Genomic DNA, 12870 nt, shown 5'->3' on the forward strand with positions numbered 1-12870 from the left:
CACGAGTGTAACTATTTGTTCTCATTCAAATGAATGAGAAAATTCAAAAATTGCATTAACACAAAAGTTTGACTATTTCCACTTGGAAACTGACCAGAGTCCGAGTTTTCCTCAGGAGTAGATTTTTGATATTTTATGACTGTTGTTTGTTCAGGATTTGGTGTTTTGTTACATACACGAGGCCTACAAACTGAAAAAAAATGAAAAGCACATTTTTTTTGTATCAGGCCATTAGTCTGAAGCTACACTAGAGATAGAACCCAAACTTATTGAAAAATTATATTTTATGGCTGAGATATTAGAGAAACAAAATGACCCCAGGTGACCACGAGTGTAACTCTTTCTCATAACATTGTAATCACTGAATCAAAAAATGCAAAAAAAAATACTGGTAAAAGTCATGGATGTTACGCATATCCGAGAACTCAGACCATTTGATAAAACTATGACAGAGAAACACATGGACAAAGTGGCCCTGGGGACGACACAAGGGTTAAAGCGTGAAGCAGACGCGCTTCACGCTCAGTTTGTTCATCTGTCCCTGATCAGAACAGAGTGAATGTACTCGAGTATCTGAGGACTTTACTCGAGTTTATGTTTCAGAATCAAATAATATAAAATAACAAATCAATACTACAAGTACTGCAGTACTTTCACCTCAGGAACCTTGACTTTAGTACAAGTACAAGCTGTTTTATACTTTATGGACCCCCTCGCAAACGAGATGGAACATCTCAAGGGGCATCCCATAAATAAACTTACTTACTAACTTACTTACTCGAGTAACAAAACGATTGTAAGCCCCGCCCCCTCCCTCTATGCCCCGCCCCTCCCTGTAAGCCCCGCCCCCTCTCTTACTCGTGAGTCCTTCGGTGACGCTGCTCAGCGACTGGACGGTGCTGCCTCCTGCAGGCGGCGCTCTGTCACTGCGGCTCTGAAGGACAAACATGTGTCAGCGCGGTCACATGACGAAGGTCACATGACAAAGAGTCAGCGTATGTTTTTAATTGAAATATCTTCTGATTTCCGTAACTATGAGCTCCTAATGCTGCAAATTCAACAAATGACCATTTCCAGTGAATTACAAGCTTTAAAATGTAGAGAGTATGTGAGTAATGTATGAGTAGCAGAATAATCTGGAACAGTGGATTTTGAAGGTTTTTACTATATTTACTTTAGAAATAAATACTGTTGTCACTGTCTCCACATTTAAATGATCCTCCACCAGTTACAGACTGAACATGACGCTGACTCTCAGTCGACAGTTTAGGAAATCAGAGAAACGCTGAGTCTGATCAGACTCCAACATACAACATCACAAAACATGTCAGCGTGTTGACATGCTGATATGTCAGCATGTCAACACGCTGACATGTTAGCATGCTAACATGTCAGCATGTTACTTCTAACGGACTGTTGTTCAACAAAGCGCAGGACGAGAGGAGGCGAACTCGAGGCCGGGCTTAGTGCTGCAGGTGAAGCTCCTTTAAACATCTCTTCACAAAGGTGTCACGTTAGCCTTTAGCCTTTAGCCGCGAGTGCTAATCTTCTCTTCATCAGTGTTTCAGTGGATTTGAGCTGAATCTCTGGCAGTTTAAAGCACCTTGTTCTAAACGGGGCTAACTGGACTAGCTCTTTGCTAACAACAACAGAGCATCCACAGGTGAACGCCCTGCCCCCTGCTGGCCGGGAGCCTCTGCTTCAGGTCAGTGTCATGTGACCGGGACCAGATCAGACTTCACATGTAAACGACTCTCCCTGCCACAGACACACCTGAGGGTTCTCCTGAAGGTTCCTCTGAAGGTTCTCCTGAAGGTTCCCCTGAAGGTTCTCCCGGAGGTTCCCCTGAAGGTTCTCCCGGAGGTTCCTCTGAAGGTTCTCCTGAAGGTTCCTCTGAAGGTTCTCCTGAAGGTTCCCCTGAAGGTTCTCCCGGAGGTTCCTCTGAAGGTTCCCCTGAAGGTTCTCCCGGAGGTTCCTCTGAAGGTTCTCCTGAAGGTCCTCCCGGAGGTTCCTCTGAAGGTTCCCCTGAAGGTTCCTCTGAAGGTCCTGGCCTGTGGAGAAGCTGAGCAGCAGAGTGAGCTCCTGAGGATCCTCTCGAACCGCAGCCGACAGCAGCTGCAGCAGAACACATGTGGTCACTATGGTAACGGTGTGGTCTCTCAGGTCACATGACAGAAGAGTCTGACCCGTCCGAGGCGCGGCTCTCCCAGCAGCGTCCTGAAGGGGGCGTGGTTCTGGGCGTGGCTCCTCAGGTGAGCGCAGACGTGGTCCACCTGCTGCCGCCAGAACCCTACAAACAAAGGAAGGACCACCCAATGAAACCACGTCACCACAGGGGGCGGGGCCTCACGTCACCACAGGGGGCGGGGCCTCAGAAACCACGTCACCACAGGGGGGCGGGGCCTCAGAAACCACGTCACCACAGGGGGCGGGGCCTCAGAAACCACGTCACCACAGGGGGCGGGGCCTCAGAAACCACGTCACCACAGGGGGGCGGGGCCTCAGAAACCACATCACCACAGGGGGCGGGGCCTCAGAAACCACGTCACCACAGGGGGCGGGGCCTCAGAAACCACGTCACCACAGGGGGCGGGGCCTCAGAAACCACGTCACCACAGGGGGCGGGGCCTCAGAAACCACGTCACCACAGGGGGCGGGGCCTCAGAAACCACGTCACCACAGGGGGCGGGGCCTCAGAAACCACGTCACCACAGGGGGCGGGGCCTCAGAAACCACGTCACCACAGGGGGCGGGGCCTCACGTCACCACAGGGGGCGGGGCCTCAGAAACCACGTCACCACAGGGGGGCGGGGCCTCAGAAACCACGTCACCACAGGGGGCGGGGCCTCAGACTGACCTCTCCCGGGGCTGACGCCGTTCTGACTCCGCCTCCTCGGACTCTGGTCTGGCCTGGTCCTCAGAGCAGTGGCTGATGGGAAATAGAGTCCGGCCGTCTGAGTGCCGCGCTCTGCTGTGGGCGGGGCTTTCCCAAAGGGGGCGTGGCTCTCAGCATTAACCTGAATCAACATGGAAACAGAGTCGGATGCCCTTCCATTGTCCTGTTCATAAATGTGTCTCACCTGATTGGCTGCGGCGCTCTGTGTGGGCGGGTCTCCACAGGCGGCACAGAAGAGGGCGGAGTCAGGGGCGGAGGCTCCACACCTGAGACATGTGACGCACCCATGTGAGCCACAGGGGGCGCCGTCGCTCAGCGCAGAGTCACAGAGGACACAGCGAGAGCAGGAGGCGGGGCTCAGCGCTCCACAGCCACAGGGGGCGCCGTACTGCTGTTTACACAGGATACAGCTGTTTATATACAGCTGTTCACACTCACTTACAGCGGCTCAGTCTCACCACGGGCTGTAGGGGGCGCTGTAGGGGGCGCTGTAGGGGGCGCTGTAGGGGGCGCTGCTCGCTGAACGAAGCGTCACAAACGAAACACGACTTTGAAGAAACCGGACAAAGAGACTCACAGCAGAAACACGACCTCATCTGAGGGGGCGGGGTCAGAGAGGGGGCGGGGTCAGAGAGGAGGCGGGGTCAAAGAGGAGGCAGGGTCAGGGAGGGGGGCGGGGTCAGAGAGGAGGCGGGGTCAAAGAGGAGGCAGGGTCAGAGAGGGGGCGTGGTCAGAGTTAAAACAGTTTTTCTTGTAATGAACTCAGCCTTAGTTAAATCGTGATGAGTGGAGCGTGTGCTACCTGTGCGCGCTCTGCAGGGGGCGCTGCAGCAGGGAGCGCCTCAACACCAGCTCCACACACAGAGCAGTGAACAGCTGTAGGGTCTGACGGTCTGGGCCCCAGGCAGACTGGACACCTGCAGGAAGCGAACAGAGTCAGTGTGAACACGAGAGAGTCAGAGGAACAGCTGTTAGAGTCGCCCCGATGGAAGGGTGGGGGGTTGGGGGGGTTCTGGGGGTTTGAGGGGGTTTAAGGGGTTCTGGGGGTTTGAGGGGGGGGTTCTGCGGGTCAGTGTAGTTCTCCGGCGTCTGACGTGTCTCACCTCAGAAAGTCGGTCTGTCTCTGGATGCGGTTCTTCTCAGTGAGACTCAAAGCCTTTAGGAAACTCTGAAACACAGAGTCAGGACTAAACAAAGGGCAGTTCAAAGCCTTTCAAACCCAAACAGAGTCGTGTAAACCATTTATGTTCTCCTGAATCTTAAGAACATTTAGAGAAGACCCCGGGTCTCACCGAGTCGTCCGGGCTGAGGGCCGGCCTGAGCGGAGTCTTCATCGTCTTCATCGTCTTCATCTTCAGGGTCAGGTCTGGAACAAAGCCACACGTTTGGAGCTTAATCTGTGTAAATAAACCTTTATATTATACGGCTCTTCACAACGTAAACAGAAGCTCCGTTGATTTGAATGGGATTTCCCAACGTTCTCCCGGTCATTATTTCCTGATAAAGGACGTCTGAGTTGGTGTTTTCATATCACTCCTCACGTACGTAGCAGCGAAAACTATCTGTCCCGTCACTGAGAGAGAAGTCGGGGAATCGTGAGTCTGACTTTCAACTTTACCCAGAGATTCACCACCTCCTCCAACTGCACCTTCAGCTAAGTAGCTAGGCTAGCAGCTAGCCTTGCTGCTTCAACTTTTGGGAACTATTTGTCGCGGAAGTCATTAAATAAACCTTTCGACCTTCATAAAAGTGTAGAAGTTTATGTTGTGTGTTCAGTTGGAAAGTGGCCGAATAATAAGCGGATCATGTATAGAACACTGGTCATTATCGGACCGGTCCGGTTCGCCCGGTCGGTGCTTATTTTTCCGATAATGACCAGCGTTCTATACATTATCCCTCACATATTTGTTTCTCACCTTTACAGGAAGTGTGTGTCTTTGAACAGGAAGTGTCCCGCTGCAGTAAAAGCCTGGGCTGAAACACATGAGCACAAACTTCAACTCAGCGGCTAAAAACAGGTCATTTCTGTGAGAGAGACGGCTGTGACTGGTCAGGACTCACCTGTGGAGGCGTGTCATTGGTCAGGACTCACCTGTGGAGGCGTCTCATTGGTCAGGACTCACCTGTGGAGGCGTGTCATGGGTCAGGACTCACCTGTGGAGGCGGGACTCACCTGTGGAGGCGTGTCATGGGTCAGGACTCACCTGTGGAGGCGTGTCATGGGTCAGGACTCACCTGTGGAGGCGGGACTCACCTGTGGAGGCGTCTCATTGGTCAGGACTCACCTGTGGAGGCGTGTCATGGGTCAGGACTCACCTGTGGAGGCGTGTCATTGGTCAGGACTCACCTGTGGAGGCGTGTCATTGGTCAGGACTCACCTGTGGAGGCGTGTCATTGGTCAGGACTCACCTGTGGAGGCGTGTCATTGGTCAGGACTCACCTGTGGAGGCGGGACTCACCTGTGGAGGCGTGTCATTGGTCAGGACTCACCTGTGGAGGCGTGTCATTGGTCAGGACTCACCTGTGGAGGCGTGTCATTGGTCAGGACTCACCTGTGGAGGCGTCTCATTGGTCAGGACTCACCTGTGGAGGCGTGTCGTTGGTCAGGACTCACCTGTGGAGGCGTGTCATTGGTCAGGACTCACCTGTGGAGGCGTGTCAGTGGTCAGGACTCACCTGTGGAGGCGTGTCATTGGTCAGGACTCACCTGTGGAGGCGTGTCATTGGTCAGGACTCACCTGTGGAGGCGTGTCATTGGTCAGGACTCACCTGTGGAGGCGTGTCAGTGGTCAGGACTCACCTGTGGAGGCGTGTCAGTGGTCAGGACTCACCTGTGGAGGCGGGACTCACCTGCGGAGGCGTGTCATTGGTCAGGACTCACCTGTGGAGGCGTGTCATTGGTCAGGACTCACCTGTGGAGGCGTGTCAGTGGTCAGGACTCACCTGTGGAGGCGTGTCAGTGGTCAGGACTCACCTGTGGAGGCGGGACTCACCTGTGGAGGCGTGTCATTGGTCAGGACTCACCTGTGGAGGCGTGTCAGTGGTCAGGACTCACCTGTGGAGGCGGGACTCACCTGTGGAGGCGTGTCAGTGGTCAGGACTCACCTGTGGAGGCGTGTCAGTGGTCAGGACTCACCTGTGGAGGCGGGACTCACCTGTGGAGGCGGGACTCACCTGTGGAGGCGTGTCAGTGGTCAGGACTCACCTGTGGAGGCGTGTCATTGGTCAGGACTCACCTGTGGAGGCATGTCAGTGGTCAGGACTCACCTGTGGAGGCGGGACTCACCTGTGGAGGCATGTCAGTGGTCAGGACTCACCTGTGGAGGCGGGACTCACCTGTGGAGGCGGGACTCACCTGTGGAGGCGTGTCATTGGTCAGGACTCACCTGTGGAGGCGTGTCATTGGTCAGGACTCACCTGTGGAGGCATGTCAGTGGTCAGGACTCACCTGTGGAGGCGGGACTCACCTGTGGAGGCGTGTCATTGGTCAGGACTCACCTGTGGAGGCGTGTCGTTGGTCAGGACTCACCTGTGGAGGCGTGTCATTGGTCAGGACTCACCTGTGGAGGCGGGACTCACCTGTGGAGGCGTGTCAGTGGTCAGGACTCACCTGTGGAGGCGTGTCAGTGGTCAGGACTCACCTGTGGAGGCGTGTCAGTGGTCAGGACTCACCTGTGGAGGCGTGTCATTGGTCAGGACTCACCTGTGGAGGCATGTCAGTGGTCAGGACTCACCTGTGGAGGCGTGTCATTGGTCAGGACTCACCTGTGGAGGCGGGACTCACCTGTGGAGGCGTGTCAGTGGTCAGGACTCACCTGTGGAGGCGTGTCAGTGGTCAGGACTCACCTGTGGAGGCGGGACTCACCTGTGGAGGCGTGTCAGTGGTCAGGACTCACCTGTGGAGGCGTGTCAGTGGTCAGGACTCACCTGTGGAGGCGGGACTCACCTGTGGAGGCGTGTCATTGGACAGGACTCACCTGTGGAGGCGTGTCAGTGGTCAGGACTCACCTGTGGAGGCGGGACTCACCTGTGGAGGCGTGTCAGTGGTCAGGACTCACCTGTGGAGGCGTGTCAGTGGTCAGGACTCACCTGTGGAGGCGGGACTCACCTGTGGAGGCGTGTCATTGGTCAGGACTCACCTGTGGAGGCGTGTCAGTGGTCAGGACTCACCTGTGGAGGCGTGTCATTGGTCAGGACTCACCTGTGGAGGCGGGACTCACCTGTGGAGGCGTCTCATTGGTCAGGACTCACCTGTGGAGGCGTGTCATGGGTCAGGACTCACCTGTGGAGGCGGGACTCACCTGTGGAGGCGTGTCATGGGTCAGGACTCACCTGTGGAGGCGTGTCATGGGTCAGGACTCACCTGTGGAGGCGGGACTCACCTGTGGAGGCGTCTCATTGGTCAGGACTCACCTGTGGAGGCGTGTCATGGGTCAGGACTCACCTGTGGAGGCGTGTCATTGGTCAGGACTCACCTGTGGAGGCGTGTCATTGGTCAGGACTCACCTGTGGAGGCGTGTCATTGGTCAGGACTCACCTGTGGAGGCGTGTCATTGGTCAGGACTCACCTGTGGAGGCGGGACTCACCTGTGGAGGCGTGTCATTGGTCAGGACTCACCTGTGGAGGCGTGTCATTGGTCAGGACTCACCTGTGGAGGCGTGTCATTGGTCAGGACTCACCTGTGGAGGCGTCTCATTGGTCAGGACTCACCTGTGGAGGCGTGTCGTTGGTCAGGACTCACCTGTGGAGGCGTGTCATTGGTCAGGACTCACCTGTGGAGGCGTGTCAGTGGTCAGGACTCACCTGTGGAGGCGTGTCATTGGTCAGGACTCACCTGTGGAGGCGTGTCATTGGTCAGGACTCACCTGTGGAGGCGTGTCATTGGTCAGGACTCACCTGTGGAGGCGTGTCAGTGGTCAGGACTCACCTGTGGAGGCGTGTCAGTGGTCAGGACTCACCTGTGGAGGCGGGACTCACCTGCGGAGGCGTGTCATTGGTCAGGACTCACCTGTGGAGGCGTGTCATTGGTCAGGACTCACCTGTGGAGGCGTGTCAGTGGTCAGGACTCACCTGTGGAGGCGTGTCAGTGGTCAGGACTCACCTGTGGAGGCGGGACTCACCTGTGGAGGCGTGTCATTGGTCAGGACTCACCTGTGGAGGCGTGTCAGTGGTCAGGACTCACCTGTGGAGGCGGGACTCACCTGTGGAGGCGTGTCAGTGGTCAGGACTCACCTGTGGAGGCGTGTCAGTGGTCAGGACTCACCTGTGGAGGCGGGACTCACCTGTGGAGGCGTGTCAGTGGTCAGGACTCACCTGTGGAGGCGTGTCATTGGTCAGGACTCACCTGTGGAGGCATGTCAGTGGTCAGGACTCACCTGTGGAGGCGGGACTCACCTGTGGAGGCATGTCAGTGGTCAGGACTCACCTGTGGAGGCGGGACTCACCTGTGGAGGCGGGACTCACCTGTGGAGGCGTGTCATTGGTCAGGACTCACCTGTGGAGGCGTGTCATTGGTCAGGACTCACCTGTGGAGGCATGTCAGTGGTCAGGACTCACCTGTGGAGGCGGGACTCACCTGTGGAGGCGTGTCATTGGTCAGGACTCACCTGTGGAGGCGTGTCGTTGGTCAGGACTCACCTGTGGAGGCGTGTCATTGGTCAGGACTCACCTGTGGAGGCGGGACTCACCTGTGGAGGCGTGTCAGTGGTCAGGACTCACCTGTGGAGGCGTGTCAGTGGTCAGGACTCACCTGTGGAGGCGTGTCAGTGGTCAGGACTCACCTGTGGAGGCGTGTCATTGGTCAGGACTCACCTGTGGAGGCATGTCAGTGGTCAGGACTCACCTGTGGAGGCGTGTCATTGGTCAGGACTCACCTGTGGAGGCGGGACTCACCTGTGGAGGCGTGTCAGTGGTCAGGACTCACCTGTGGAGGCGTGTCAGTGGTCAGGACTCACCTGTGGAGGCGGGACTCACCTGTGGAGGCGTGTCAGTGGTCAGGACTCACCTGTGGAGGCGTGTCAGTGGTCAGGACTCACCTGTGGAGGCGGGACTCACCTGTGGAGGCGTGTCATTGGACAGGACTCACCTGTGGAGGCGTGTCAGTGGTCAGGACTCACCTGTGGAGGCGGGACTCACCTGTGGAGGCGTGTCAGTGGTCAGGACTCACCTGTGGAGGCGTGTCAGTGGTCAGGACTCACCTGTGGAGGCGGGACTCACCTGTGGAGGCGTGTCATTGGTCAGGACTCACCTGTGGAGGCGTGTCAGTGGTCAGGACTCACCTGTGGAGGCGGGACTCACCTGTGGAGGCGTGTCAGTGGTCAGGACTCACCTGTGGAGGCGTGTCATTGGTCAGGACTCACCTGTGGAGGCGTGTCGTTGGTCAGGACTCACCTGTGGAGGCGTGTCAGTGGTCAGGACTCACCTGTGGAGGCGTGTCATTGGTCAGGACTCACCTGTGGAGGCGTGTCAGTGGTCAGGACTCACCTGTGGAGGCGTGTCTGTGGTCAGGACTCACCTGTGGAGGCGTGTCAGTGGTCAGGACTCACCTGTGGAGGCGTGTCAGTGGTCAGGACTCACCTGTGGAGGCGGGACTCACCTGTGGAGGCGTGTCAGTGGTCAGGACTCACCTGTGGAGGCGTGTCATTGGTCAGGACTCACCTGTGGAGGCGGGACTCACCTGTGGAGGCGTGTCAGTGGTCAGGACTCACCTGTGGAGGCGTGTCATTGGTCAGGACTCACCTGTGGAGGCGGGACTCACCTGTGGAGGCGTGTCATTGGTCAGGACTCACCTGTGGAGGCGTGTCAGTGGTCAGGACTCACCTGTGGAGGCGGGACTCACCTGTGGAGGCGTGTCAGTGGTCAGGACTCACCTGTGGACGCGTGTCAGTGGTCAGGACTCACCTGTGGAGGCGTGTCAGTGGTCAGGACTCACCTGTGGAGGCGGGACTCACCTGTGGAGGCGTGTCAGTGGTCAGGACTCACCTGTGGACGCGTGTCAGTGGTCAGGACTCACCTGTGGAGGCGTGTCATTGGTCAGGACTCACCTGTGGAGGCGTGTCATTGGTCAGGACTCACCTGTGGAGGCGTGTCAGTGGTCAGGACTCACCTGTGGAGGCGTGTCAGTGGTCAGGACTCACCTGTGGAGGCGTGTCATTGGACAGGACTCACCTGTGGAGGCGTGTCATTGGACAGGACTCACCTGTGGAGGCGTGTCAGTGGTCAGGACTCACCTGTGGAGGCGTGTCATTGGACAGGACTCACCTGTGGAGGCGTGTCAGTGGTCAGGACTCACCTGTGGAGGCGTGTCAGTGGTCAGGACTCACCTGTGGAGGCGGGACTCACCTGTGGAGGCGTGTCAGTGGTCAGGTCGTGGCTCACGGTGAACACCTTGGTGACGGTGGCGCTCTCCGCTCCGTCCTGGACGCGTTGGGCCGTCGCTCGCACAGTGACCCGACCCGGGGGCAGGACGAAGGGGCCGGAGTATCTCCTGGAGCCAGAGCGCGGTTTGGAGCCGTCCAGCGTGAAGACGATCTCCACGTCTCGGGAATCTGCGACCGTCAGATCAGATTCAGTCAGAAAGGGCTGAAGGTTCCGTCTCAGGTTCAGATCCGGGTATGTTTGGGAGACTCTGTACCTGAGCTCAGACAGAGCCGTGTGGAGCTGCTGATGTGGGACTTATGTTTCTCATCTGGACGATCGAGAGGCAGGATCAGAGGAGCCGACACCGAGCCGGCCGCCATCACGGAAACAACACTGTAGGAAACAAAGCTTATTGTTATCCCCCTTTAACCAAGTGCATTCTCTCCAGTTCAGCTTTACCCAAATCTAAAAGGTCACAGCCTAGAGGTCAGAGACACATTAAACTGATCTTTTTCCTGACGTTGTTGCCGTGTTTCTCTGATGCTCTTTTGTTGTATTTTAATCGTCGTTTTCGTCTCATTTTTGTCGCTATTTTGATGCTTTTATCTTTTTTTTTTTTCAACAATATTTTTATTGAATTTTCTCAAAAAGCAAGAATTGTTTCACAGGCTTTGATAGAAGTACAAAATGTATTTAAGTATTTATAATAATAATATATTAGTATATAGAGGCATACAAAACAGTGGCAGCCCGACCCATGCATACCACAATAACCCCCCCCCCCCAAAGGTGCAATAGTAAAAATTATAATACAATAAATAAAATAAAATCACTCCAAAACTCCAAATGCTATGCTACGCTCATAAAGTTACAAATCTCCACTTTCCATCAACACATGTGACAGATCCACCCTTTCCAAATAAGTAATAAACGGTTGATTCCCCTTTACCTTTCAAATATATATTTCTTTTCTAATGCTAGAGCTGATGCCATTTCTCGTACCCAATAGATACAGACGCATCTCGCCATAGAAGGGGGCGGGGCCTCGCCAAGGGGGAAAATAGAATCTTTTAGGAAACACAATTTTCCACTCTTTTTAGACGTTTTCTGGTGGAATATGAACTTATTTATCACATAAATAAAGTCAAGTGTAAATCGGGTCCATGTGGATATTTTCTCACAGCAGATTGTTCTAACAATTTTGAGAAAAATCTCTAATTTTTCAAAAACTACTGTAACAAATGCTGAATTGTGAATATAGTTTCTACTAAATAAAGATACAAAGACATGGGGAGGAGCAAAGTGGTTCAACAGCCCATAAATACATTAAAAAAACGGAGAATGCTAACATGATGCTACATGTTAGCATCGGGCTAATGGTAAATGGTCTCAACTTATATAGCACTTTTCCACCTACATTAGGCACTCAAAGCGCTTTACAGCAAGGATCCACTCACCCATTCATGCTCTCATTCATACACCAATGTACGCAGACACTGGGGGCAATGTGGGTGAAGTGTCTTGCCCAAGGACACAACGACAATGTGCACTTTCAGGAGGTGGGATTCGAACCCCCGACCTTCCGATCATGAGACGACCTGCTCTACCATCTGCGCCACTGTCGCCCCTAATGCTAACCCTAGCTAGCGCCTGCTATGACTGCCGTTTTTTCACTTCTACTGAACAATCTGCTGTGAGAAAATATCCATATGGACCTGATTTACACTTGACTTTATTTATGTGATAAATAAGTTCATATTCCACCAGAAAACGTCTAAAAAGAGTGAAGAATTGTGTTTCCCAGAAGATTCTATTTTCCCCCTGGGTGAGGCCACGCCCCCTTCTATGACGAGTGCGTCTGTATCTATGCCCTTCTATTGGACATTCCATTTTGTTTTCCAGAAAAGTGCTATTAAACGTTTAGCGTGAAGTGGACCAAAATTAACAAGAGTCTTATCATTTTTAGGTATAAAAATATCTGTAGTATGAACAGTTTGTGATTTCTTTGTATTGTAATGTTTAGCACAGTATTAATAGCCTGTCCAATGCTCCTCCAACACTCCCACATGCAGTGACACAGGGCACCTCTCGCTTTATTGCACTTTACACATGTATCTGGGATGTTACTATCAAATGAATGTAGTTTGACAGGAGATATATATGTAGTAGTCGACCTGTAAAAGTTGTAATCTTGTATTTACAGTCTGAGTTTGGGCTTTTAAACACAGTGCTTCCCATTCGTCCAAAGAAATGTCATTTTGATGCTTTTATCAAGACGTTTTTAGATTTGGGTAAAGCCAAACTGTAGGAAATGTGCTCGGTTCAGGCGGGGGTTAAGAGGTTAAACAGAGCACATTTCCCTCAAACAGCTTCTTTGAAAAACTCGCCAAAATAGAGACAAAAACGAAGAAAACGAGGATGAGAACACAGAAAAACAGTCAGTCAGAAAGTAAACTCACCAAACCGCGGCTCGATCCGTAAAACCACGTTCTTTATGTTCACAAAATGATTTCAAAGTTCAGAATCACAAAACTTCGAAGCGCCGTCAGCTGGTGTTAGGCGTCTCCATGGCAACCGCTCTGACTGCGCATGCGCTGTGGGTAAAAACACAAAG

The 12870-nt window shown here is 53.9% G+C and overlaps 1 protein-coding gene across 1 annotated transcript; it reads right to left on the reverse strand.

Moving 5' to 3' along the window:
• Positions 1 to 493: 493 nt before the first annotated feature.
• Positions 494 to 12849, reverse strand: dzank1 (double zinc ribbon and ankyrin repeat domains 1; the record flags this gene model as incomplete). Its single annotated transcript, XM_079583067.1, has 14 exons — positions 12716 to 12849; positions 10531 to 10649; positions 10239 to 10444; positions 4813 to 4870; positions 4189 to 4262; positions 4000 to 4064; positions 3699 to 3813; positions 3355 to 3492; positions 3081 to 3287; positions 2858 to 3017; positions 2187 to 2290; positions 1774 to 2115; positions 779 to 934; positions 494 to 541 (listed from the first exon to the last, which is right to left on the reverse strand). The coding sequence occupies exons 2-14, from the start codon at positions 10634 to 10636 to the stop codon at positions 494 to 496; spliced, it is 1779 nt and encodes a 592-aa protein (XP_079439193.1). The 5' UTR covers positions 10637 to 10649; positions 12716 to 12849.
• Between the last annotated feature and the right edge of the window lie 21 nt (positions 12850 to 12870).

The sequence above is a fragment of the Gobius niger genome (genome assembly GCF_951799975.1).
Source record: "Gobius niger genome assembly, contig: SCAFFOLD_31, whole genome shotgun sequence".
NCBI lineage: Eukaryota > Metazoa > Chordata > Actinopteri > Gobiiformes > Gobiidae > Gobius > Gobius niger.